At 33.5% G+C, this 24,644-nt stretch overlaps 3 protein-coding genes across 3 annotated transcripts; all 3 read right to left on the bottom strand.

Annotated features, from left to right (window-relative positions):
* Positions 1–17: 17 nt before the first annotated feature.
* LOC132550738 (uncharacterized) lies at positions 18–5,848 on the bottom strand. Its single transcript, XM_060214833.1, has 4 exons — positions 5,776–5,848; positions 2,747–2,909; positions 1,858–2,012; positions 18–394 (listed from the first exon to the last, which is right to left on the bottom strand). The coding sequence occupies exons 1-4, from the start codon at positions 5,846–5,848 to the stop codon at positions 18–20; spliced, it is 768 nt and encodes a 255-aa protein (XP_060070816.1).
* Positions 5,849–10,209: 4,361 nt separating this feature from the next.
* On the bottom strand, positions 10,210–17,001 carry LOC132550726 (uncharacterized). Its single transcript, XM_060214822.1, has 4 exons — positions 16,694–17,001; positions 12,617–12,764; positions 12,027–12,187; positions 10,210–10,487 (listed from the first exon to the last, which is right to left on the bottom strand). The coding sequence occupies exons 1-4, from the start codon at positions 16,743–16,745 to the stop codon at positions 10,210–10,212; spliced, it is 639 nt and encodes a 212-aa protein (XP_060070805.1). The 5' UTR covers positions 16,746–17,001.
* Positions 17,002–20,332: 3,331 nt separating this feature from the next.
* On the bottom strand, positions 20,333–22,430 carry LOC132550877 (uncharacterized). The gene is made up of 2 exons (XM_060214970.1): positions 22,400–22,430; positions 20,333–22,146 (listed from the first exon to the last, which is right to left on the bottom strand). Exon 2 carries the CDS (start codon positions 22,135–22,137, stop codon positions 20,539–20,541), a length of 1,599 nt encoding a protein of 532 aa, XP_060070953.1. The 5' UTR covers positions 22,138–22,146; positions 22,400–22,430; the 3' UTR covers positions 20,333–20,538.
* Positions 22,431–24,644: the final 2,214 nt, after the last annotated feature.

The raw sequence follows: 24,644 nt of genomic DNA, 5'->3' as shown, positions 1-24,644 counted from the left end.
GTTATATAGCTCCGTCATCAAAGACAAGTGATACTGTCTGACACGTTAACATTATTGCTGTGTTCGCTATCAGAAGTAATATCATGGTCTGAACGGGTGTCCATATGTATTGTCATTGAGGTATCAACATTGTCCACTTGCGGAGAAGGAACAGGATGAACACTGCTCCCTTGCAGTGTAAGATCGGGGCTATTTCGAACACAATCCTCATAAAGAGGGGGCGGTGCCGCATTAGTGTCTACAGTATGTGACCCATTGCTAGACGCATTAACCGATTGTGTCTCAGTGCCAGACGTACCGAATGTTTGTGTGCTTAAAGTTGACATGTGTATTGCACTTCCATCACCAGTAGATAAAATCAGTCCTGTGAATGGTGTTCGTGGTATATTACCACCTGAAAATACAACGCATTTGATTTTCAATTGTATGTAAACGAATACAGGGCGACTTAAAATTATGTGGTATGGAAAAATGGTTGTGATCATGTATTGATCAAAATTGTAATACTTGTCGACAGAAAATATTCAGATTAACATTTCAAAACAAAACAACGAGAAAAATAAAATTTCCACCTTCGATTACAAAATTGCCATTAAAATGTAGAATGCAGCTCTCTAGAACTTTATGTCAATAGTATGAAATGTCAAATAGTTTCGTAGTACTTAAGTTTCAAAGTTTGTTTTACCAACAGTACAAATTTCGTGGTTGGCGCTTATATCTATTTGGAAAATTGAACTTTGTGTCAAAATTAATATAAAGATTAACTTAGCTGGTCGAGCACCCATTATTGTGATATATCTGTTATCGTTATGATTCCGGTGCTTCAGTGCGCGTGCTATTTTTGTCACGGTTTTGCAGACTAAAATGACGAGTAGTAAGTTTTTTTATCTATTATATACGATTTTGTTGGTAGATGTTAGTGTAAAATAATTCACAACATTGAAAAAATTTAAACTTTCAAAATTGTACCAGTAGATAGTAGATACCAACAGGTTTTAATTCCCTACAACTTGACTTATATCCTAGTTATCTACGAAACTGAAGGAAAACTTATTTGGTGATGAACTCTCCCAGTTCCGTTGTAAAGCTTTTTACAAACCAAAATTTAAAAATGCATTCAAAATATCCTCATTTATTCTATCCTGTATGTTTCTTTTTAGAATTTAAGAGCCGGAAAGCACAGAAACTTCAAAATGCACGTGGAACTTTATTTTACTTTGATCTAACTTAAGAAAATTAATAAGTGTAAAACAAAATGTGGACATTCAATGACATATACGATCGTATAATTATTTATAAATAAGGCTAGGAAATTTACACGAGGATATGAAATACCAGGAAAAAACGAACGAGGAATATACATGCAGCTGTGAACATAAGAATTATGAGTAATGAAGGAATTTGTTAGAAGTAAATGCTCCAGGTTTGTAGATGGATAAACTGACAATTGTATTGACTGTATTCCTAGCGTGGTACTTAATTTTACTTAATAGAGTATTACTTTCGTTTATTCAAAACACTGTTCTCTGGTTACCGGAAATGGAGTTATGTAATCATGCAGCATGTGTTAAACAAAATGTTATCTGCTTCATTTGAATGAGTAAAGGTAGAGCAAAGTGACAGTATATTCTTATACAATTCAGGACAGAGTTTGTGATAATTATTTGCCATGTAACATTACTTCATTATTGTAGGTTTTCATGTGCATCACCGTGCGTGATACTTAAATGCAGAGCAAAATGACTGCGCCCCTCATTATCAATCTAAGATATAACATTATATATACTATGTTATATTGGTTTGTATGCAGCTGGAAATGGTTGTTGGCAGACTGTAAATTGTCTGCTGGGTACTGACCTGTAATAGACCTGAGAACTTGAGCGGTTTGCGGATCTATAGCTGGTACAGGTTTTCGTGTCCATCTGGCGATGACACATACAGCAAAACATAAGAACATGATTGCCCCGGCTATACCGCCAAATATGATAGCATTGTTTGACGGATAGTCATAGCTGAAAAAGAAACATTTCATATGTATTCAGGAGGCGTGTTAATGAAAAGTCTATCGATATTAATGATTATATATGAAAATGCTGGGGGTATGCTATAATAAAACATATGAACCTTGTCTGGTAGTGACTGGTTACACGATGATTTCTCCAATATAAAATTACAATGTGACAAAGGTACGTTGTTGTACATGCTCACCGTGAATGAAGTTATCATCTTTCCAAGTCAGGTTAACATACAAAAACTTCATTATGTAGATAATTAGCGATTGTAATTTTAATTTGATTTCTATATTTTTTTTCGTTGAAGATAACAAATGTATTTCTGGTTATAATTAGTCATGGAGTTAGTGTATACCAGTGTATGTCGCAAATTGTCTGTTTTGCATGTTTATTAGCAGAATTTCACTAAAGGCCATTATATCCCTACAGATCGCGTAAATAAAACACCTAGGTACAGGACAGGTAACTTTTATATATTTTTATTGTGGTAGAAAGAGGTCACAAAAACGTGTGGTTGTTTTATATAGTATTTTATTACATTTGTTAGTACTTCCAAAAGTTACAAAAACAATTGCTAAAACATTTCATGTCTTTTTTTAACTTTTGAGAAATAACTTCACTAAATGAAATATATACCACAACCGCTCGTTGTGTGACCTCTATGTAACACATTGCCTTTTCTCTTACATAGTATGTGAACGGGTATATCAATACACTAGACCTGATTTACATACGGGCTGTAGTATTGGTAAGGGCAGCAGTAGCGATATTCGAATATGTCACAACAGTGTTGAGAATCTGTGCAGTAGATGTAGTATTTAACCTCTCTCACTAGGCCTGTATCTGAGTCGTATGTGTTGTAGCCAGTTGCACAGTTTTCATCCTGCACAATGCCATCTGTAACGAAGATGGTATATTGTATATATCAATATTCATGGTTAACTTTGTACAATAAAAATCATCAAAATAGAACGTAATTTAGTTGTCTTTTTTCTACATTTTATATATGTTGTTTCTACCAGTATATAAAATAATGCCAAATTCACATTAGAAAAGCTAGTTGATAGGGTCCTATAGAAAGTATATTGTCGTGAAGAAGTTTTCAATCACAGATATAGCAACCCTTGTAAACTATCAATGTTACCAGGTAGGTAGTAGATTATGTCTTCGTGATACTGGCTTTACAATGATATGCTTGCTTAAATCATGCGACTTTCCTGTTCTGTTTGAAGTGAACATTAAGTAACTCTAAACAATAATGAAAGTACTGAAAGGCTAAACGTATTGAAAAATGTTCACAAATAACCGCAAAGCTATATTACTATTCCCATACTCCTACACTTTGGAATGCAAAAATTACTAAAATAAGAGAACCAGAGGCTATTTTTCTTAATTTTAAGCGATTTTATATCTTCTTTAATTCTGATTTCAAATTTGACGACAATAATGTGAACAAATCAAAATAGGTAAAAAAAAAACAAAATACACACAACCATATATTTATCACCAACAAGCCAAACGATAAATACCTCTATGATGAAGTTGACTAAATAAAACCTTTGAAATACCCAAGATGTTGCAATTACTATCCTATCAATATGAGGATTTAAACAAATCGAAAGGACTTTATACCTACTTCTTTATTTTGAATATATTGCAAAGTAATAGTCCTTACTTATTATGATTATATTTGTAGTTGAGGAAAGTAGATAAGGTATACACAGCATTTCAGATAGGTGAAAGTGTAAGTAATTACATTAAATGTATTTACATGCCTATCTTCCTTGAAGTATCATGGTTAGACTTTTCCTCCAGTAATTATGTCTATAAAGACATAGTTCTTTGAGATTAAACCAGACTTCCATATATATACAAAATTTACAATATTTTCACTTTAGCTACTACTATTTCTGATCTCCAATGCATTAGATGATGTCACCATGACACGCTAAATGAATAAATATGTTATGGAAATATTTCGTTCTAGTTAATTGATAATTATAAACATGAATATTTTGTTTGAAGGAATATTTTCATTTCAAGGAACTTTGATACACATTAACAAAACTGGAGAAATCAGCACAATCAACCTCCTTCAAATAAAACATCATGATCAGTACAGTAATAAACATATATTATTCATAAATCATGAGCACCAAATGTACCTTGCCTACGAAGCGCAAACTTTTTATCTTCAAAAACTTGAAAAAGTGTCGTGGCGGTGGATGTGAAAAACCTGAAAAAGTGTCATATCGGCGGGTGTGCGCGTGGGACGAACAGTCCAATTCGGTGATGTCTACTGAGGTAAAGTGATGTTATATATTAAGATGATCTTGCCACAACGACAAGGATTAAAACAAAATTGATGTTCTGTTTGTAAGTTTTGTTTATTTATAAGTGCTGTTAGTTGATAATTCAAACCAAGCCCCCAGACTAGCTTCTTATCAACTTCTTATCACGTACAGTGTTCTGTACGTTTACGTCATGTCGAGAATTCCGTAAAATATATTGTTCAAAATTTATCAATAGTTCAACCACACTGTGCTTCTTTTTTGAAATATATAGTAATCGTATTGTTATTATAAAAATAAACTACTTTTGGATGCTTTTAAAATAGCGATTTGGAAGACCGCGGCATTATTTACGCAGAAAATTGCCGCTAGAAGGCTCTCGATATGTCGGCCAATGAGAAGGCCAGGATCGGTAAATTTTGTCTGAAAGGCCGTCGCAATAGCCTATTCTTACTGAGTACGTTTAGCCTAAAAAGGAATGAAATTATCAATTTTTATAACAATTGATTTTCAATTTTTTTGAACAGCAGGACGATATTGCATATATTATTACATCCTTATTTGTAGATATGCGTGTAAATTGATCACAAGTAATAATTAATACTTGCATTTACATTGAATGTTCATGCTATATTTGTTTTCAATACATAAAGGACATTTGTATCATTTAATAAAGCCATTTCATAAATATCAGAAGGCACAAGTGTTTTAACATTATTGTGACGTCATAAATATATAACTTCGATGACACCACACGATTGTCTCGACAGTGAAAAAACGTATCGTTTGCATCGAAATAAAACTTGTATTAGAGGGAAATTAATTTGAAAGTTTAACCTTATTGTTGTAAGAAATACAGACTATGTGATCAGTAGAATCTTATACTCGGTTTTAATGTCAGTTCATATCTATATAGAACACAGGACACAAAATGAAAGCTTTGGAATTGACCAATGATATTTAATTAGTGTAACCGGGTGTTAACATTATAGGCATCACCACATTCGTATACAAGGAAATTCACAACAGATATTGCCTACTCACGAGTTCATGAAATGTTAACACTAACGTTCGACATGTGGTAATATGCAAATTTATACACAAAACTTAAATCATTACAATAACCTAGTTATTTGGGAGTATAAATAGGCTAGGCTGTACCAATAAGTAAATGTGTATGGCGCTTTAAGTAACTGACACAGAATATCACGATCGTTTTAGGAGCGATTCTTTTCGCATGGCAGTACAAAAGTAGGTCAAACATACATGGTACAAAGAAATCGACGTTCTTCGAGTAATAACGATATATTTACCTAGAGGCTTTTGGTGATTAGCATATACTTTATATGCGACACATTCATAAACACACCTTTGACTGATACATACATGTTTAAAGGTGCTGTAAATTAAAGTGGTATATTTAGAAACAGGAGCTATACTTCTGTCTGTTTATAAACACGTAAATTACTTACCTGTTGTTGTTGTGAAAGAATGTATACACCGCCATAGACAGCTGGCCAGCGACACGATAAGTGGAATCTTCATATCTTAACCTGTGAAATGGGAGCTACTGCAAGTGAATGATCTCCCTCAAACAAGCCATATTATCTAGTGTCATACACATATTTCAAAATTACTTAAAAAACAACAAGTTTCGTAACAGGGTCACATACGTATTTCGCAATTACCTCGGAAAAGTCTCCTAACAATGTCACACATATGTCTTGTCAAATGTCATCTTCAACAATTTGTGACGACTCCCGAGAAGAACTGATTAGATCCGAAGAAAGTATACGGATAAGCATGGCCACATCAAAGGTGTGGTCGGACATACCACCAACTACTCAATGGATATCGGCAGGTAGGATAAGGCTTAATATAGAACAGTTTATAGAACTCAGTCATGTGTGTCAATGTATCCCTGAATATTGGACGGCGGTGATTATAAAAGAAAACGTAGTGTCACGTCTTGATCTATTTATTGATCTATTGAATATTGGGTTTAAACCCTTATATTATACACGGTACCTGCATGGAAAAGTTCAGAACTTGATGTAATGTCGAGTTGTAGACCGTGGAAAGGGTACTAAATCTTTCATTGGGCATGCATATCACGAAGTAATACTTAAGGTAAGCTTTATCATCAGTATACTTTAGTTTATCTTTTAAATGGATATCTTCTTAACAATTCCTGAATCAAGTATTTCACCATTTAATGGAAACACTTTGATATTTAACTGCAGATTTCTATTTTTACCTTCTAGATAATTTCCACAGTACCATTATGCATTGCCCATGGCAACAGATATGATTACAACTATATCGTAATATATATCTTTAGTACAATACTATTTACAAACAATATTTGGCTCAAAAAATGTCATATTTCCAATATGATTTTTTGAAGTACGATTTCGTTTTAACGAACGGCTATTTCATTTTCTCGAAATTATATTTTGTTTATTCTTTTGTCGAAGATTAACTAGGGAAAAGTTCAGCGGTTAAGGCCAATTGGACCTTCCTGATAACAGAAAAAGTGAATACCATATAAGAAGATATAAATGGTTCTCCTTTTCCCCCGGATTGAATTATGTATCAGGAATAGCTTTCAGATTAAATGTTGATAAAACACCTTGAAATAATTTGGTTTGTTTTTTCGAACTTAATACCAACTAATTCGTACGGTTGCAATATTAATAGAATATATTTCATATAATTCAGTTAAAAAATCAAATGAAGTCACATACAATAGATTTTCATTGTAATGACAACATAGCTGTTTATTTGTTTTTATGTATGCATCTTTGTTTTTTGTTCGGTCAATGAAAGATAATACTATATTTAAAAAAACCACGCAACAGACTTAGATTTTGTTCTGTGAGGATTACAATCTTGTTACATACATAATATTGATAATAAATTACACTTGCTTCACGTGCTTCCTTACTAAGATGCACATACGGTCATTAATTTGTGAAGATATTAAAAAAAACCTTCATATAAAAAGAGGTACTTTTCGAAGACTTAGATATGTTCTGAGTATTTATATCTAAACAATAACTCCAAACAGCTGCACAAAATAATTTGCAGGTTCATGATTCAAAAGCCGACAAAAGCCATAATGTTTTAAACCTAATCTGCAAAGAGGTGTGTGACGTCTTTGAATGGCGTAGTACTTGTATTTCGATAAAAAATACAATAATATAAAAACTGAAAAGATAATTCGTTGAAACGAAATATATATTTGAAAATAATAAGTGCATCATTACAGTAAACGGGCGCCATATTATTGTCTATTCATATCAATTTACATTGATTATTTTTTTGTACAGAGTTTACAAACACCCGATCAGTAATACAATGTGTTAGGAACATGCACTTTCTAATTATAGCGACCGAAATCAGTCATCATTAAGCTTCAAAACCATGTTTGATTTCCTTAGTGAATGACACGACCGTTAAGCATAACGACCTTGGACTGTGTTATTTTTTCATTGAGATACAAATCGCTTTGATATGAGTTTACTCCCTTTGTATACACTTGGTTTGTGAGTATATGTATCAATTCACACTATTGATCGACATCTTCACTCTAAATACAACCTGCAGTGGTTGTTTTACGGAATATCAATTCGAGAATTAATTGGGTCGATTGTAAGTAAATAGAAATTTGTAGTAGGATTTGATTTGTTTTCTTTGTGCAGCGTCAGGTTAAATGGATCGATACTTTAAGTAGGTCTAATGGATTCAGTGTTATACACTAGATCCTCTTTTGAAAACTTGACTTTGCATCTCTGCGACTTAGATGAAGCAGATGATTCTTACTTTCCAAAATAGTTGGTCTTCTTATCCTTCTATTCGTTTAAAGGACCACGTTTAAATCATTTTTGTTCATTTAATGTCCATGTTTGATCAATCCTGATATTTAAACTAGTTGTTGTAATGTATTTACTTATTTTCACGAAGGACCCATAAGTACATTTTTTTTGCTATAATGTGTTCGAACGTTTAAACTTAATTGCCTTCCCCTGGTCATTTTTACTACTTATTGAACCTGGTTGACATATAACAGATACTTGTCTTTTGGGATAATTTTCGTGGTCTTTATTATGTGCATCTTTAACAATGTCAAGAAAAAACAAAGCAAACAAAAATAAAAAACTTAATCGACTCCCAGTTTCCCCTCATCTGAAATTGCAAAATACACAATGTTCACGTGTTCTGTTTACTTTTACACTCGTCAGTAAATTTCCTGTGATCGTATTCATCGCCATTCTGATAAGTAAATTTCCTGTGATCGTCGTCATTTCCAATCTGATGAGTAAATTTCCTGTGATCGTCGTCATTTCCAATCTGATAAGTAAATTTCCTGTGATCGTCGTCATTTCCAATCTGATGAGTAAATTCCCTGTGATCGTCGTCATTTCCAATCTGATGAGTAAATTCCCTGTGATCGTCGTCATTTCCAATCTGATGAGTAAATTTCCTGTGATCGTTTTCATTACCATTCTGATTAATCACCCTTTATCATCTACTAAGACTCTATATTGGATGTTCACGCTATCTGACTTTGATCATTATTGGTCTATACTGATTCCTTGTAATATTTGACAACTGTAAGGATCTCAATGTCACGTGTGACCACTTGTTCATATTTTCATTATTCTTTCACTTTTGATAAGAACACTGTTTAATTTGGAGGTATTTATTAAGGACGAAGTCATGTCTTGATCGAACGCTTTCCATGATTTTTAGGACCCAAAAACAAAGACTTCAGCTCGTTATTTTGTTCTTGGAAAAATTGCTATATGTATGGTTGTAAAGATAGTTAAATGTCATTGTAAGGATCGTTAAATGTCATTTTAAAGATAGTTTAATGTCATTTTAAAGATCGTTAAATGTCATTTTAAAGATCGTTTAATGTCATTTTAAAGATCGTTAAATGTCATTTTAAAGATCGTTTAATGTCATTGTAAAGATCGTTAAATGTCATTGTAAGGATCGTTAAATGTCATTTTAAAGATCGTTTAATGTCATTTTAAAGATCGTTAAATGTCATTTTAAAGATCGTTTAATGTCATTTTAAAGATCGTTAAATGTCATTTTAAAGATCGTTAAATGAATTGACGGTTGTTATGTCAAATCTATTATATAAAAGTGTAATTCTACTATCTTTTATGAATAATATGTGAGAATTGGTTATGTTTTTACACATATTCTTACACACATATGCTGGAAAATATAGTGCAGATTTTTTTTGTTTTTCAATTACTTTCTAAAGTCTTACCTTCATACAGCCTTAAAGAGAAAGTTGTCTTATAATTACAAAGGAGCGAACACATTTGATAATATTATCATTCCCATCTGTAAATGATGTGATACACTACTTTTTTAAACATATTGTACGTATTATTGTCATTAAGTTGCTGTCGTTTATACATACCGCCATTATATATGTGGCATAATACTGCCTGATACTGCTGAGCATGTCATTCATATAGCACGTTATTCATTTACAGATACATTAGGTACACTACTATGTTTATCTACTACATGTCCTGCTGAATACTTTTGTCGGTCAGCTGCAGTATTTATAACTGTATGTAACACTCTATACATAAACAAAATTGTTTTATGGACGACGACGACGACGACGACGACGACGACGACGACGACGACGACGATGATGATGATGATGATGATGATGATGATGATGATGATGATGATGATGATGATGATGATGATGATGCCGTCCATCTGGTTTGAACACTAGAATATATCTGTCTTACATGTATATACATTTAGGTTATAAAGTTACATTTGAAGTCACATTGTTGCCCAGATGTACGAGGATCCAATCACTTATCCACTGTTTCCACAAACAAGTCATCAAGATATAAGCATGTTCAGTCTGAGTTAGCAGGTGAATGATTATGATCAATTTGAACTGTATTAGCTGTCACATTGCTATCCGAACCTGAGTAAGCGTTGTTTGTAAACAGGTTCAGAGCATCATACGCAGGCGGTGGTAATATTAAGTTTTTCTCTAAACATTCCTCGTAAGATGGCGGTGGTGAAGGAGCTGGGTCCCTCATTTGAATGCTGGAAGGAGTTACCTGTATTGAAGTACTTGTATCGGAAGTGTTGGTCTGATTTGTTAAAGATGAGAAATGAGATCCTCCACCTAAAAGAATAATTATCTTTAATAGAGTGTGTATAGATCAATATATCTAAGGGCAAGACAAACTGAATACGTTTGATGGCAGTATCTTGAGAAAAATAGATTTTATAAGCAAATGAATGAAATGATATACGAATATATTGTAGCAAAATTAAAACGATAAGTGGAGATTGGCTTTCTAATGTCTTCGTGGAGTCTGGATTGACAATTTCACAAGTCCTTCTCAATTTGTTTTTTTTCATAAAGTGCATCAAAACGCTGTTGTTACACAGCTCATTCCAATTCACAATTTTGCAAAGGAGATCCATTTCCTATTGTCCTAATCACAATGAAAGCAGTTAGCGGAGTATGAAAGGGACCAGATACCCATAGCCAAAGCTAGAAATACCTAAAGAATAATATTGGAAAGAAACAGCATGATATCCTTTGGTCTTGGAAATTGATTTTAAAAGTCAGTAAACATGTCTTTGAAATCGTGCAAAACGAATTTTCCGTATATCGGTGTCATTGTGTATTAACAAAAGCTGAGATGAATCAACTTGTATGGATAATGGAAAACAAACTAGCATAAATCTACATAGTTCTAGTGAATTTAATAAAAAAGATTTTTTGTTCTTTTTCAATTTTTTTACAAAATAACTAAAGTTAATCTTTTGTCTGGTGTTGATATCTCAAGGATCGTTTTATTTATCTATTTATTTAGTATCTTTTTTGTAAATCGAAAGCAGTGAATGAATGTGTAGCTGTTATGGAGTTTATTGATTTTCTGAATCCGTATCTATTCTTGATATCTAATTAACAACGTACGTTCTTTATCAATTTGGGTCGATCTCAGTTCTAACAACTCTCCTCGTTCATTCAAATGCAAAAGCATAATACTTGAAAAAAAGGAAAATTTAAGAAAAAAAATAAGCCAAAATAAAGTTTTCATTGCTTTCTCTTTTGAACCACTAAAACTGTAACGAAAAAAAGGTTTAAAAAATTACTGAAATATTTGGCAACGTTTATAAATTCAGACTTTCTGCTTTGAAACAGAAATATTGTAGAAAAGCCTTAATGATTATAAAAAAAAGTACCATTGCCATTTCATGCAAACAAAAATTTCCGAAATCAAGAGACAAATTAAGTATCTATTATCTTGTCCTTAAAATCACGGAAAGTGATCCACCCAGTTAGAATTTACGCCCTTAATTTGTGTTATTAATGCCCCAATCTTCCTCAAGTTATGCTCAAGAGTACAATGTACTTCCACCATGGTGTAAATGTTGAAATTATTGACGCTTTTAGCCGAATCAGTAGGTATACTACGGCGCCACAATGCTCAATTATAGCTTTTAAACACTACAATAGATAGCAAAGTACAAAAATACATTTCATGTCTCGTTTTGCCCGTCTTGTGACAAACCTTACGTAATGCTATAACTACAAATGTGTTTCAATCGTTATGCCACAAAATTAAAAGAATTCCAAATGAAATAAAATACTCCTAAAGTCAGCATTATATCCGAAGACAAATAATTAAGATAACAAGACTTCACTGACCTGTCGGAGAGTTTGTCTGATCAGTATAAGGTTGTTCTGTAGAGGGAGGCTGACGGCGAACCATTTTACCACATATGCATGCGCATAAAACAATGAATATCGTGCATGCTGCAATACTACCAAACATCAAACCAATAGTGGGAGAATCATCGTCATCGTTGCTGCAAGGTAAGGAAAACATCATCAGCGATTTAAAGTAAATGTCTAATGGCACGTTTCTAAAATATTGGAGTGAAAATAACATGCGATGGTACAGTGGGTGATAGATGTTTTAACTTCATAAAGGTTAAACCTGTTGATAAAAATACTGATGTAAGTATTCAATTTTTTTTTTTTATAAAACTTCGATGTTTTAAAAAAATATTTTGGTTACTGTTTGGTTTATTTCGTATGCGTATCTAGTTTCCAATGTATTGTCATTATTTACATGGCGTTATCACGACTTCTGTTTCTTTAAAACATTTACATGATAATTCAACAGCAGGTCATAAAAAGAGACAGAGCCTTGAAAACTGATTGAACTTATTGGTACACAGATCATTTCCTTGTTTAGACGAGCGTGAATGATATATTAAAGAAAAAATACTAACGAATTATTTTCGGGGTTGATGCAGCAATTTCTGTCCATCAAATGACCACAGCAGTAGTCGTTGATACCACATGAGATATAAGATTCTTCATATTCACCACTGTTTGTGTAATAACCAAATCGGCAGTCTTCATCAACTTCGTCGCCATCTAAATTTACGAGAAAGGTAAATAGTTACATTGCAGCTACTGACTTTGGCCACCGGAACCAATTCTCAACACTACACCAAGAATTGTAAGTAATATTCAAAAGATACACAAGTGTAACTTAGTAGAATTCATCATTTGGTGCTACTCTATCTACATGTAATTCTGAATTTGTATTGAAATGAGCTATTCACTTGTGTGCCTGTTGTACAAATTAAAACATGACATTCATTACTTGGATAGACCAAGATTTACATGGGGGTGTCGTCGATGAAGCAGAAGATGTTTACTCTTGCGAAACACATGGCTTTCTTTGGATTATGGTTATGTTGATATTTTCTTGGCGTTTCTTGAGGAGAAATAAGGCCTTGATATATATATCATTCAATTACAAATAAATTAAAACTAATTTCGTGAGATATTCTACATAATATTTTTTGAATTTGTTATGTAATATTTTACACAACATTTGTTCAATTTCCTTGATCGATTTTTTTGTCGGAAGGATCAAACACTTTATTTACTGATTAATGATATATGATATATTTCCAAAAGATTAGAGAATATGATTGCTATAAACCGACTTAATTTCCTATCTGATGACTTTTGTTAGTTAAATATGTAATAACAGTATACTAACATTTTGGATGGATTCGTTTCCTGTGATCTAAAATACTCATTTCTGTTTTATTGCCACTACATATGTATTACATAATTAAATACATATAACCTGTAAGCAGTGTATTTATATCAGTAACAAGATTTATGTTGTGGCCCATGTGCATTAATACCTTTCCATTGTTTCCACTTTGGCTCCATAACTTTATGATCATATGCATTGTGACGTCACAAAAGAGAGAGTTTTGTCTTTTTGTAGTATGTTTACTGTTTTTACTTGGTCAAAATGTGTCATTACAAACAATAAACATATCATTTTAATAATCACATTCACCTATGGGATTGTTATACAACTTGCTGTTTTATCATATGTTGTCGATGAGTACAACATAATACAACATCGGTATGCATACCTAGCGGTTAAACGCTGTACTATTTAACATGCTATTGACGGATGACAAGGGCAGATCACTCCGAGAGACCCAGCCAGAGAAAACATCTTTGCCGTATCCTTTTGGTTGTACACTCTTAGCAAATTAATATGTATAACAATAATGAAATTATATCCCCTTAACCCAGGGCTAGAATTTACTCATCAAATTCCAGTACGTAAATTAAACACTCCGATAAAATTCGTTTGGTTTAAGTTTCAAAGAATCCGAATATGTGCAATGAAAAATCAGACGAGGGAATATATTAACTGTTGATGGAGAGCAATTATGTCATTTCGGCTCAATTAGATATTCTGACCTTAGTTTCCACAAGTCGAAAAGCTTATTAATAGGCCATTAAACTTCTGTGCCGATATTTATGTAATACCCAAAATAAATAAAGATATGGATGAATAGATATAAATGTATATGTTCAGAATGTCAGAAACAGCAGAAGATCTACCGATTACCACAGCCTCTCCTCGGGAAATTTTATATAAACAAACCTGCTATATCGTGTACGTATCCCTCACTAAAATTGCTATATCCTCTTTTGTGGGATTTCGCCGAAAGTATTAGTTCTGAAGCTTACTCCTCGGATATCCGAGGCCCAGAGGCCAACGGTCGTGACGAGGCCGGCAAAACGTATTCGGCGGCCATGCTATTGTCAGGGAAGCATACCAAGCCTGGTTTTCGAATTTCATGGTGGAAGTGTGAATATAGACTATAAATGTATATCACGTACATTGGCATGAACCTGTTGAAACTTGATGTGATGTTATTTCTAGTTCCATAGTCTGTGATGACGACATTTTCAGTCGAGCCGATATTCGACGCACTATTCCTAATGTCATGATTTTCTTCCCTTTTTCATAAGTCGTAAACCACAATGTCTGCAAGTGATACATGTTACTGAAGAGAGCGGGAATGTTTCATAGACGAAATTATGATGTTAGTGGGAAATATAACATAACTTTGTGTATTATGGTTTCAGATCTTATCGATAACTACACCACTTCTTTTTATTAGAACCTGACATTATTTGGTTGTAACCTTTCTTACTATCAGTAGGGTCATTGTCAACGTGACCAAATATCAACCTCCAGGGAAATGTATGTTTTTCTCCTTATATCATTTTAAAGTTCACCTTTGTTTTTTTCCCCTTTTTCCTCTTGTTTCATCGAATTTGATTTGGAAAACCGGGGCGTTCATTCGTCGGTATTATATTGCAATAATTTATGTCGCTGTAATGACCTAACATGTGTTCACGTGTGTGTTCACAATAACTTTTAGAACAGATTTGACACGTGAATGTCGCGTTTCGTGACAGGCAATCTTTGCGGTAGTAGCAATGCAAATTCCACATAATTAATACACATTATTATAAAATATGTAACGCTAACATCAACACGAGAAACAAATCTAAAACTGATTATACAGATGTACATATTTATATGTCCATTTAAGAAAATTTATACTTCAACTGCTGTCCTATTATATCATAGATACATACATTATACACGAGAAGTTGAGTTAGCAGTGTATTCATGTATAAAAAGGGTCAAAGGAAAAAGTTACTGACTAGTCAACAGAATTCTAACTCAAACACTAGGAAACGAGGGCAACATACGGACTAAAGGAACATTAACACGGATGTCAATGTAAAAAACTAGTGGGAAAATAAGACCAGGTGTTCTGGAATGATAAGCGCCTTCATCAACGACAGTCGCGATGTAAGCCTTAGTTAAAGTCAGATGAGTGTTTTAACGAAGAAGACGACTGAAGTTACCATGTCAGAATATCAAAACAAAATTTAATTAGTCACATCGATTTGAGTTTGTTTTAATCAACAAATTAAAATCTGACATAACTTTGAAACTCGTTCAAGGTAACCCAACATTGTTAATGCTGAATCTGTTATTCAATTTGAAATATAAGGGTATATGAACATTGGAAAATAACCCTTTACAGTTACTTATGTAAAGCCATTGTACAGAGGAGTTATTTACATGATGCTATGTATTTGATATTGATATCGACATAGAGGCTACACGCCTGCGTTCATCATTTATGCTAATAATGCTAATAAATACTTATACTTTGGTATATACCGTTATACTGTTTGTAGTACAATGTCCAAACAAATTTGTCCCTAGGTATTGTGATAAAAACGAAGTGTGACGGACGGAAAGACAGACAGGCGGACGAAAATATTATGTCTCCTAGAGCTAATCCTTTATAGCTCTAAATCATCACGTAATATATTTACATTTTATGTTGTATTTATTTTATGTAATTATTCATTGACTCATATCGATAAAGAAATAAACTGCTACCCTGATTAAATTATTAAATAATATTGCCAATAAATTACAGTGATTCTGAAGAAGAAGACTTGTTATGAAGTTAGGTATTATAACGGAATGTAAGAGAACTACACAAAGTTACTTAAGAAACGTAATGATCCACACATTACTTGTTTGATATGTAAAATGTGAAGTTATAACTATGTTCATGTATTTGTATTTGTAATACGTAATATGTTTGTATACTAACTAAGAAGATATATTTCTTAATTTCTAGATCCATGGTATTACCCAAGTTTACACAATGTAAATTATAAAGGTATAAGTAGAGACAGTTTCTAAGCTCGCCAGTAGCATTAGGTTTTCTTTGATATTTTCATCTTTTATAACTATTACAATATGAAATAAATATTAGATTAACAACTACGCAAAAACATACAGACTTTCAGACGAAATTGTTTAGTCGAGTAAAGTACAATATTGAGTATCAAGATATTAAAATCCAGCAATATAATGCGAGATATTTACACACACACACATACACACATACATATATATATATATAAATAATACTTACCAGCTATACTAGGCCAGGTTAAATACATAACAAGCAAAGATAATAGTTCCATCACGATTGCTGTTATAGAACCATACAATGTTAGTGTTTGAAAATCCACACACTTATAACAAGGATAAACAAGCTGTATTTCTCAGAACAAAAGTTCATCGTCATTCAAGCATGACTGTTGTAGTCACATCTGCGTGAACATGAATTATGTAGCCTCATACGACTGCGTCATAATCACCTCATACCTGGTAGTAACACTCCCCTGAGGCGTGTACAGGTAACGAGAACAATACTACTAACTTAACAATTGTGGACGAGAAAGAGACAAATAATAACCAAGATACAAAATAGTAATAAAATGAGAACAAAATAGGAAACTAACGATAACATGGTGGATAAACCAAGAAGGAATGTAGAACATTATATGTTGAAGATCGAATAACAAAGGTATAATTATCCAAGCATAGGAAAAATTGTGTACATCGATAAAATATAAACCAAGATAGGAAAAATCGATAACATGGTAGATATTACCAAATTAGGAAAAATCGATAACATGGTAGATATTACCAAATTAGGAAAAAAATCGATAACATGGTAGACATTAATAAATTAGGAAAAATCGATAACATGACAGGATTAATAAATTAGGAAAAATCGATAACATGACAGGTATAAACCAAATGTATCGATAACATGGTAGGTATAAACCAAGATAGGAATGTATCGATAACATGACAGGTATAAACCAAGATAGGAATGTATCGATAACATGACAGGTATAAACCAAGATAGGAATGTATCGATAACATGACAGGTATAAACCAAGATAGGAACGTATCGATAACATGACAGGTATAAACCAAGATAGGAATGTATCGATAACATGACAGGTATAAACCAAGATAGGAATGTATCGATAACATGACAGGTATAAACCAAGATAGGAATGTATCGATAACATGACAGGTATAAACCAAGATAGGAATGTATCGATAACATGACAGGTATAAACCAAGATAGGAATGTATCGATAACATGACAGGTATAAACCAAGATAGGAATGTATCGATAACATGACAGGTATAAAACAAACTAGGAATGTATCGATAACATGGCAGGTATAAACCAAGATAGGAATGTATCGATAACATGACAGGTATAAACCAAGATAGGAATGTATCGATAACATGACAGGTATAAACCAAGATAGGAATGTATCGATAACATGACAGGTATAAACCAAGATAGGAATGTATCGATAACATGACAGGTATAAACCAAGATAGGAATGTATCGATAACATGGCAGGTATAAACCAAGATAGGAATGTATCGATAACATGACAGGTATAAACCAAGATAGGAATGTATCGATAACATGACAGGTATAAACCAAGATAGAAATGTATCTATAACATGACAAATATATACCAAGATAGGAATGTATCGATAACATGACAAATATAAACCAAGATAGGAATGTATCAATAACATGACAGGTATAAACCAAGATAGGAATGTATCGATAACATGACAGGTATAAACCAAGATAGGAAACATGACAGGTATAAACCAAGATAACATGACAGGTATAAACCAAGATAGGAATGTATCGATAACATGACAGGTATAAACCAAGATAGGAATGTATCGATAACATGGCAGGTATAAACCAAGATAGGAATGTATCGATAACATGACAGGTATAAAACAAACTAGGAATGTATCGATAACATGACAGGTATAAACCAAGATAGGAATGTATCGATAACATGACAGGTATAAACCAAGATAAGTGTATCATGATAACATGACAGGTATAAACCAAGATAGGAATGTAGGAATGTATCGATAACATGACAGGTATAAACCAAGACAGGTATAAACCAAGATAGGAATGTATCGATAACATGACAGGTATAAACCAAGATAGGAATGTATCGATAACATGACAGGTATAAACCAAGATAGGAATGTATCGATAACATGACAGGTATAAACCAAGATAGGAATGTATCGATAACATGGCAGGTATAAACCAAGATAGGAATGTATCGATAACATGACAGGTATAAACCAAGATAGGAATGTATCGATAACATGACAGGTATAAACCAAGATAGGAATGTATCGATAACATGACAGGTATAAACCAAGATAGGAATGTATCGATAACATGACAGGTATAAACCAAGATAGGTATGTATCGATAACATGTCAGGTATTAACCAAGATAGGAATGTATCGATTACATGACAGGTATAAACCAAGATAGGAATAACATGTATAAACCAAGATAACATGAGGTATAATATAAACCATGACAGGATAGAATGTATCGATAACATGACAAATATAAACCAAGATAGGAATGTATCGATAACATGACAGGTATAAACCAAGATAGGAATGTATCGATAACATGACAGGTATAAACCAAGATAGGAATGTATCGATAACATGACAAATATAAACCAAGATAGGAATGTATCGATAACATGACAGGTATAAACCAAGATAGGAATGTATCGATAACATGACAGGTATAAACCAAGATAGGAATGTATCGATAACATGACAGGTATAAACCAAGATAGGAATGTATCGATAACATGACAGGTATAAACCAAGATAGGAATGTATCGATAACATGACAAATATAAACCAAGATAGGAATGTATCGATAACATGACAGGTATAAACCAAGATAGAAATGTATCTATAACATGACAGGTATAAACCAAGATAGGAATGTATCAATAACATGACAGGTATAAACCAAACAAGGAATGAATCGATAACATGGCAGATATAAACCTAAATAGGAATGAATCGATGATATGATATGTATCCCTAAAGAAATCATAGAATAGTGGTTCAAATTGCTGAAACTAGGTTATATATGCATTGTAAAAGAGTATTCAAATACAGAAGTGGGTAAAAAAGGAAAAATATATTGAATTTTTGATAAACATCATAACGGAATATCTAATTCTGAAACAGAACCCACTCTATTCGAAACGGAAATAATTTATGTATAAGAAAACGAAGCATTCTATGAGTAAATTTGACATACGGGATATGAAAACATTTAGTGTCATTTAATTTCAAAAACAATCTTCTGCTGCTTTTGAAGGGGTAATAATTTCATGTGTGATACCCTATTCTAAGCATCCGAGACTTTATGCTAAACGGTAAGCGTCCTCTTTTTCGTTGACGGGAATGGCCATGATACTTTCTTAAATGAGATTTTCTCTCGACACAATCAGTAGTTTGTTTATCTATCACCATCGAGTTTGTAAAGCACACGGATTTGTAGTGTTCCTGTACGTAATAGTTTCCTAACAAATACGTGCGTGTGGACATCTCCTTTAATTTAAAGAATTCACATGATCAATTGACCCAGTAACAAAATACGTTTGCCAAAGTCCTTTATCAGGTGTTACCACCAAACTCAACAAAAAAGTTATTTGGAAATACATGCCATATGACAACTATATCGTCAGTTTACTTCATAATGGCCTATGTCTCAAGAGAAATGCTCTAAAATATTTTCATTTTTAGTTTTTATATCTCAACAGAAATGCTCTAAAAGATTTTCATTTTTAGTTTTTATTCTTTCTCAAGGTACTAAGTTTAAATCCAGCATTCTCCCAATTCTCCTGCCGCTGTCTTCGAGTTCGACGGAATCGGAGAAATCGGACCTTTATTCTAAATGTAAGAAATTTCACATTACTTTGTAAATGATAACAAATAGAATACCTGCATCTCCTCAAAATATTATCCAACATGCACACAAAATAAATGTGGTTAACTATATTAGGATAGGTCTTTCTCATCAAAATTCTTTCGCTAGGTGCTGACAAATTTCGCATCACATGCATACTGAAAAGACTCCGCGGGAAGATCTTCATAATTTATTAGTTGCCATGGCTCATCTTCTGTTTCCGTAGACAGATTTGATTTGCATTGTCTGGCGAAGGTTTTGCAGTTGTAGACAGGTAGACAATACCGGTATTCCCCTAGCTTTGACCTTGCCATTTTCACGACTTCCTCGGGGTCTTTACTCACCCCTTGTTTATAGTTAATTCTAAACAATGGTTTAGAGAACGATACCCACTCCTCGACAACCCCGGCCTTGTATTTGTTGCGAATTACTTTGATTTTGTCGATTCCATTTTGCTCCACAACAATGGCATGACAGCGCGGATGTAGTATGCCTCTATATAACACGATATGGTCTCCACACTTTAAGTCACATATATTAGTCACTGCTCTGTCATCGGTTTTGAATGAAGAGGAAATCGCCTTCCCAATCACACTGCCAAGAGCAGTTCCGATATATTTACCTACCACTCCGCCTACGATCCCGCCTATAACTCCACCGACAAAGATACCCACTGGACCAAGCGGTGATCCAACAGCCATACCAATTAATTCCGGACCAAGCGAGAACAGTATAGTTACTCCAGCACTCAACACTCCTTCCACTACTCGTCGAATTGCTGTTTCAATAAAATCATTCCTAGATGTATTCCCGTGTTTTCTCTGTGCATAGACCTGACTCAAATCCCAAGTGACGAATCCCGTTTCCAGCATTATGATAATTCCAGCCCCAACAACATTACTAGCTAACATAACATGTTCGATTCCTCCTGATTGAAAAGGTCTTCCAGCTTCTACAGCTGTTTTCGAGACAGAGACAGTAGTTTGAAGAATTTTACATGTTGCGTTTATTGTTGATTTAGCAAATGTAGCTATGTTTTGTCCGAGGATCTCCCCTATTTTTCCTTCTACCCAGGCTAACTGGTGCGATTTTTCAACACCTGTTTTGCAGTAGGTTGCGAAAGATTCACAGTTGTCTGTAAAAGGAGAATACCCCGTATCATCTATTCTAGACCGTGCTCTTGCCAAGACCAGTTCCGGATCGTTCGTCTTTGTTATTTCCACGGGGTAATCTATACGGTACATTTTATTGAAAAGTCCTTCTTCGCTGGCTTCCACTTTAATTGAATCACGTAAAATTTTGATATTGTTTTCCTTCTTGTTCCAATGAATCAATTTTAGTTCGTTTGTTTCAGCCGCAACGTCCTCCACAATGGCATGGTGCCAGAAACAGTGCTGTCTGTGCCAGGAGATTTGGTCGCCTGGTTTCAGTATACTAGCGAAAATTCTCAAGTCAATCCGCGTTTTCGAGCTTTGAACCTGGAACGCTCTGTGTTCATCCAGCCCTTGGCTAGACCTTGGTGTATTTTCACTAAAATCCCCCTTGTCTTCATATCCGGCATGTATAACATATTCACGCGTGAGGTTTTCCGCCCTACATTCCTTACAAAACGTACCAATTAGTTCGTTGTTGCTATTATAGTAGCTTACTATTTTTAAGTTGTTGGGGCGTTGACAAAGACACCGATTCCAAGATGAAGAAACATCACTGTCATCTGTCGCCATCCTTCAATTCTGTAACACAAGGGAAATTAGAAAAAAATTATAATTGACATTTTGTACACAACCATGCCCTTAATATTTTGATCAATTTGTTCTGCACTACAATAAAATCAAATCAACCAATTAAAATATACCAGATTGTCATTACAACATAAAATGAATCTCGTTATCAAAGTCTATTAAGTTTCCGAAAATTATCAATCTGCAAGGATTATTAGAAGTAAAGATGTCCACACGTACACATTTACGTTTCATAAATACATACGTTTAAATTATTTAAAATGTAGATGAAATTACTTGAGAGTGTACGTCCTCGCCTTAAATTAGTTACAAATCCCTGCTGGCAATTTTATAGGTAATTTGTGTGTATATATCTGTTACTACACAGATAGGATATAACGTGCAGGATGTAGTGTGATTTCATCCAACCAACGTATTATAAACATACCGTGATGTGTATCGCTTATGTTCCAGATTAACATATAACGATTATATACGATTGTTATAGTTGTACCTAAAGTGTTGGCTGTATAAGGTTTGTATATGGTGGTAGCAGTCATAGACAGTCCACAAATGGAAATGGAAAAATGGTCCATTCTCCTACGTCACTCTCATCGGCACTATTTTAGTGAATGGATGTGCTTGGATAGCCTGTCGATAAAAACAAGAATATACCAAAGTTTAAACAAAACGATAATCTAAACTCAAATTCAATAAGACCAAAGCAAAATATCCACAAAATAATGTTTTACATGGAGATTTCTGAAACATTACGGCCAGAGAAAGCATCTGATATATCGACTACAACAGCCATGTGAATCTTGGTCGATCCATGAAAGTAATGTCACGTTCTCAAATGAGAACAAGGTATAAAACAACGTAAATGACAGGTAAACTAACGAGCATCAAATATGTCTATCTTAATATCGCACAGAAAAGTGAAATATTTCTCAATGAGATCACTATGGCGACTGTAAAACTTCTCCATAATTTTCACCAACTTGCATCTTGAAACCCTGTGTTATGAGTGTGTTTTCAGTTGATGACAACTAGCACGGAAATCGTTATACTGGGCACAGGCTCTTGGATACCTTTTAACACCATATATCCCGAACACAGTGATGGCAATGTAAATATCAAGCTATAGATTATTACATTGTATAATATTTAATATTTATAGAGCTAAAATAAGCATTTTCTTACCAACGAGCAAAACGCACCATTTATAGGAATGAAATACCTCCAAAAACAGTAACAACTGAAAGTCATGTTCTTATCATTGAGAAACACAACTGTTAAATAGAAAACTGTTTGGTAATTTCATATACATATATGCTTCTATTTTTAATTGGAATGATAGTTGCAACTTACGTATGGATTTCGTGTAAAACCCTGCCAGGAAGTAGGTAAAATGAGACCCTTCTGCGTTGGATACACTATCAGAGGATAAAATCTATTCGGTCTATAATTCTTAAAAGAATACGCAGCACACATCTGGGTTAAATCCACACATAAGGATTTACATAACAGATATGTCATTGTGCTTGCAGACAATGCACCCAGTAACATTACCTTGCCTGTAGACACCGTTACATTCCTACATGAAACAAAACTAGGTTTGCTAGATAATGAAAGGAAAACCTACCAAAACTTTTTTTTTCAATATTTCTTAAAATGAAATACTGTATAATCATTCTTCTGTAATAGTCATTTAAATTGCTTGTTAATAATTAGTAAACGGACATGCCTTGTCTGTAATGGATACCGTATCTTCACAATAGTTCACATAAACAGTGTTTTATTTCTAGCTTGTCTAGTTGTTTGCCAAAACCGTTGTCAACGCTTCTTACCGTAATTCCAAGTAATGTCCTATCAGGATTTAATCACAAAATAAATTTTATCTGGCTTTCAAAGAATAAGTTTTGACTTAGCTTCAACATCCTTTACACAAGAAAAAGTTCTTATATTTGAATTTCCTACTCTGTACACCACTATTACGCTTTCTTAATTGAACGCCTTCATACTGTTGTTGAACTATGCTGAAACTTATTTCGTGAAAAATACTTTTAAATATTGAATTCCTGGTTGACAATCCACCCCAACACACTATTTGCATACCTTCTAGATTGGGAAACTTGATCATAAATAAGTTGATATTTATTTTCACGTTTTTTGACAATTGGTGATGAAGTTATCCGTAGATTTTGCTTTTGGTAATTTTTTTTTTTAACCCAAATTTGTCTATACATATAACTGGCATTTTAGTAAATGGTCTTTTTCGAAAATACATCTTTTTTGTTATTTCACTAGAAAAAAGTGCAAAGCAACTTGTGAGTACCGGTTCTTTTGTAGTATTCTAAGCACGTTGATAAAATTGGTCATCAGCTAGGCATAAAGTAATTTATATAATTTTGCTTAGTTATCACTTAAATTGTTCCGGATCAAATATTTATCTCGAGTTTTCATATTATTATCACAGCAGACCGCGGTAGTTCTATTGATATTTTGGT

This window comes from Ylistrum balloti, unplaced genomic scaffold, assembly GCF_031769215.1.
Source record: "Ylistrum balloti isolate Yb309-2 unplaced genomic scaffold, AGI_CSIRO_Ybal_v1 Utg369624, whole genome shotgun sequence".
Classification (NCBI taxonomy): Eukaryota; Metazoa; Mollusca; class Bivalvia; order Pectinida; family Pectinidae; genus Ylistrum; species Ylistrum balloti.
Note: the sequence above shows the minus strand (reverse complement) of the source record. Positions and strands in the feature narration are given on the sequence as shown.

Bases quoted from the DNA above. Each gene is read 5' to 3' on its own strand.
- LOC132550738 (XM_060214833.1), bottom strand. From the start codon at position 5,848: ATGAAGATTCCACTTATCGTGTCGCTGGCCAGCTGTCTATGGCGGTGT. The intron at 2,910-5,775 runs GTAAGTAATTTA...TCTTCGTTACAG, and splicing joins TTCTTTCACAACAACAACAG to ATGGCATTGTGCAGGATGAA. The intron at 2,013-2,746 runs GTATGTAAATCA...TTTCTTTTTCAG, and splicing joins CCTTACCAATACTACAGCCC to CTATGACTATCCGTCAAACA.
- LOC132550877 (XM_060214970.1), bottom strand. From the start codon at position 22,137: ATGGCGACAGATGACAGTGATGTTTCTTCATCTTGGAATCGGTGTCTT.
- LOC132550726 (XM_060214822.1), bottom strand. From the start codon at position 16,745: ATGGAACTATTATCTTTGCTTGTTATGTATTTAACCTGGCCTAGTATA. The intron at 12,765-16,693 runs GTAAGTATTATT...TCGTAAATTTAG, and splicing joins AACCTGGCCTAGTATAGCTG to ATGGCGACGAAGTTGATGAA. The intron at 10,488-12,026 runs GTCAGTGAAGTC...TTATTCTTTTAG, and splicing joins TCAGACAAACTCTCCGACAG to GTGGAGGATCTCATTTCTCA.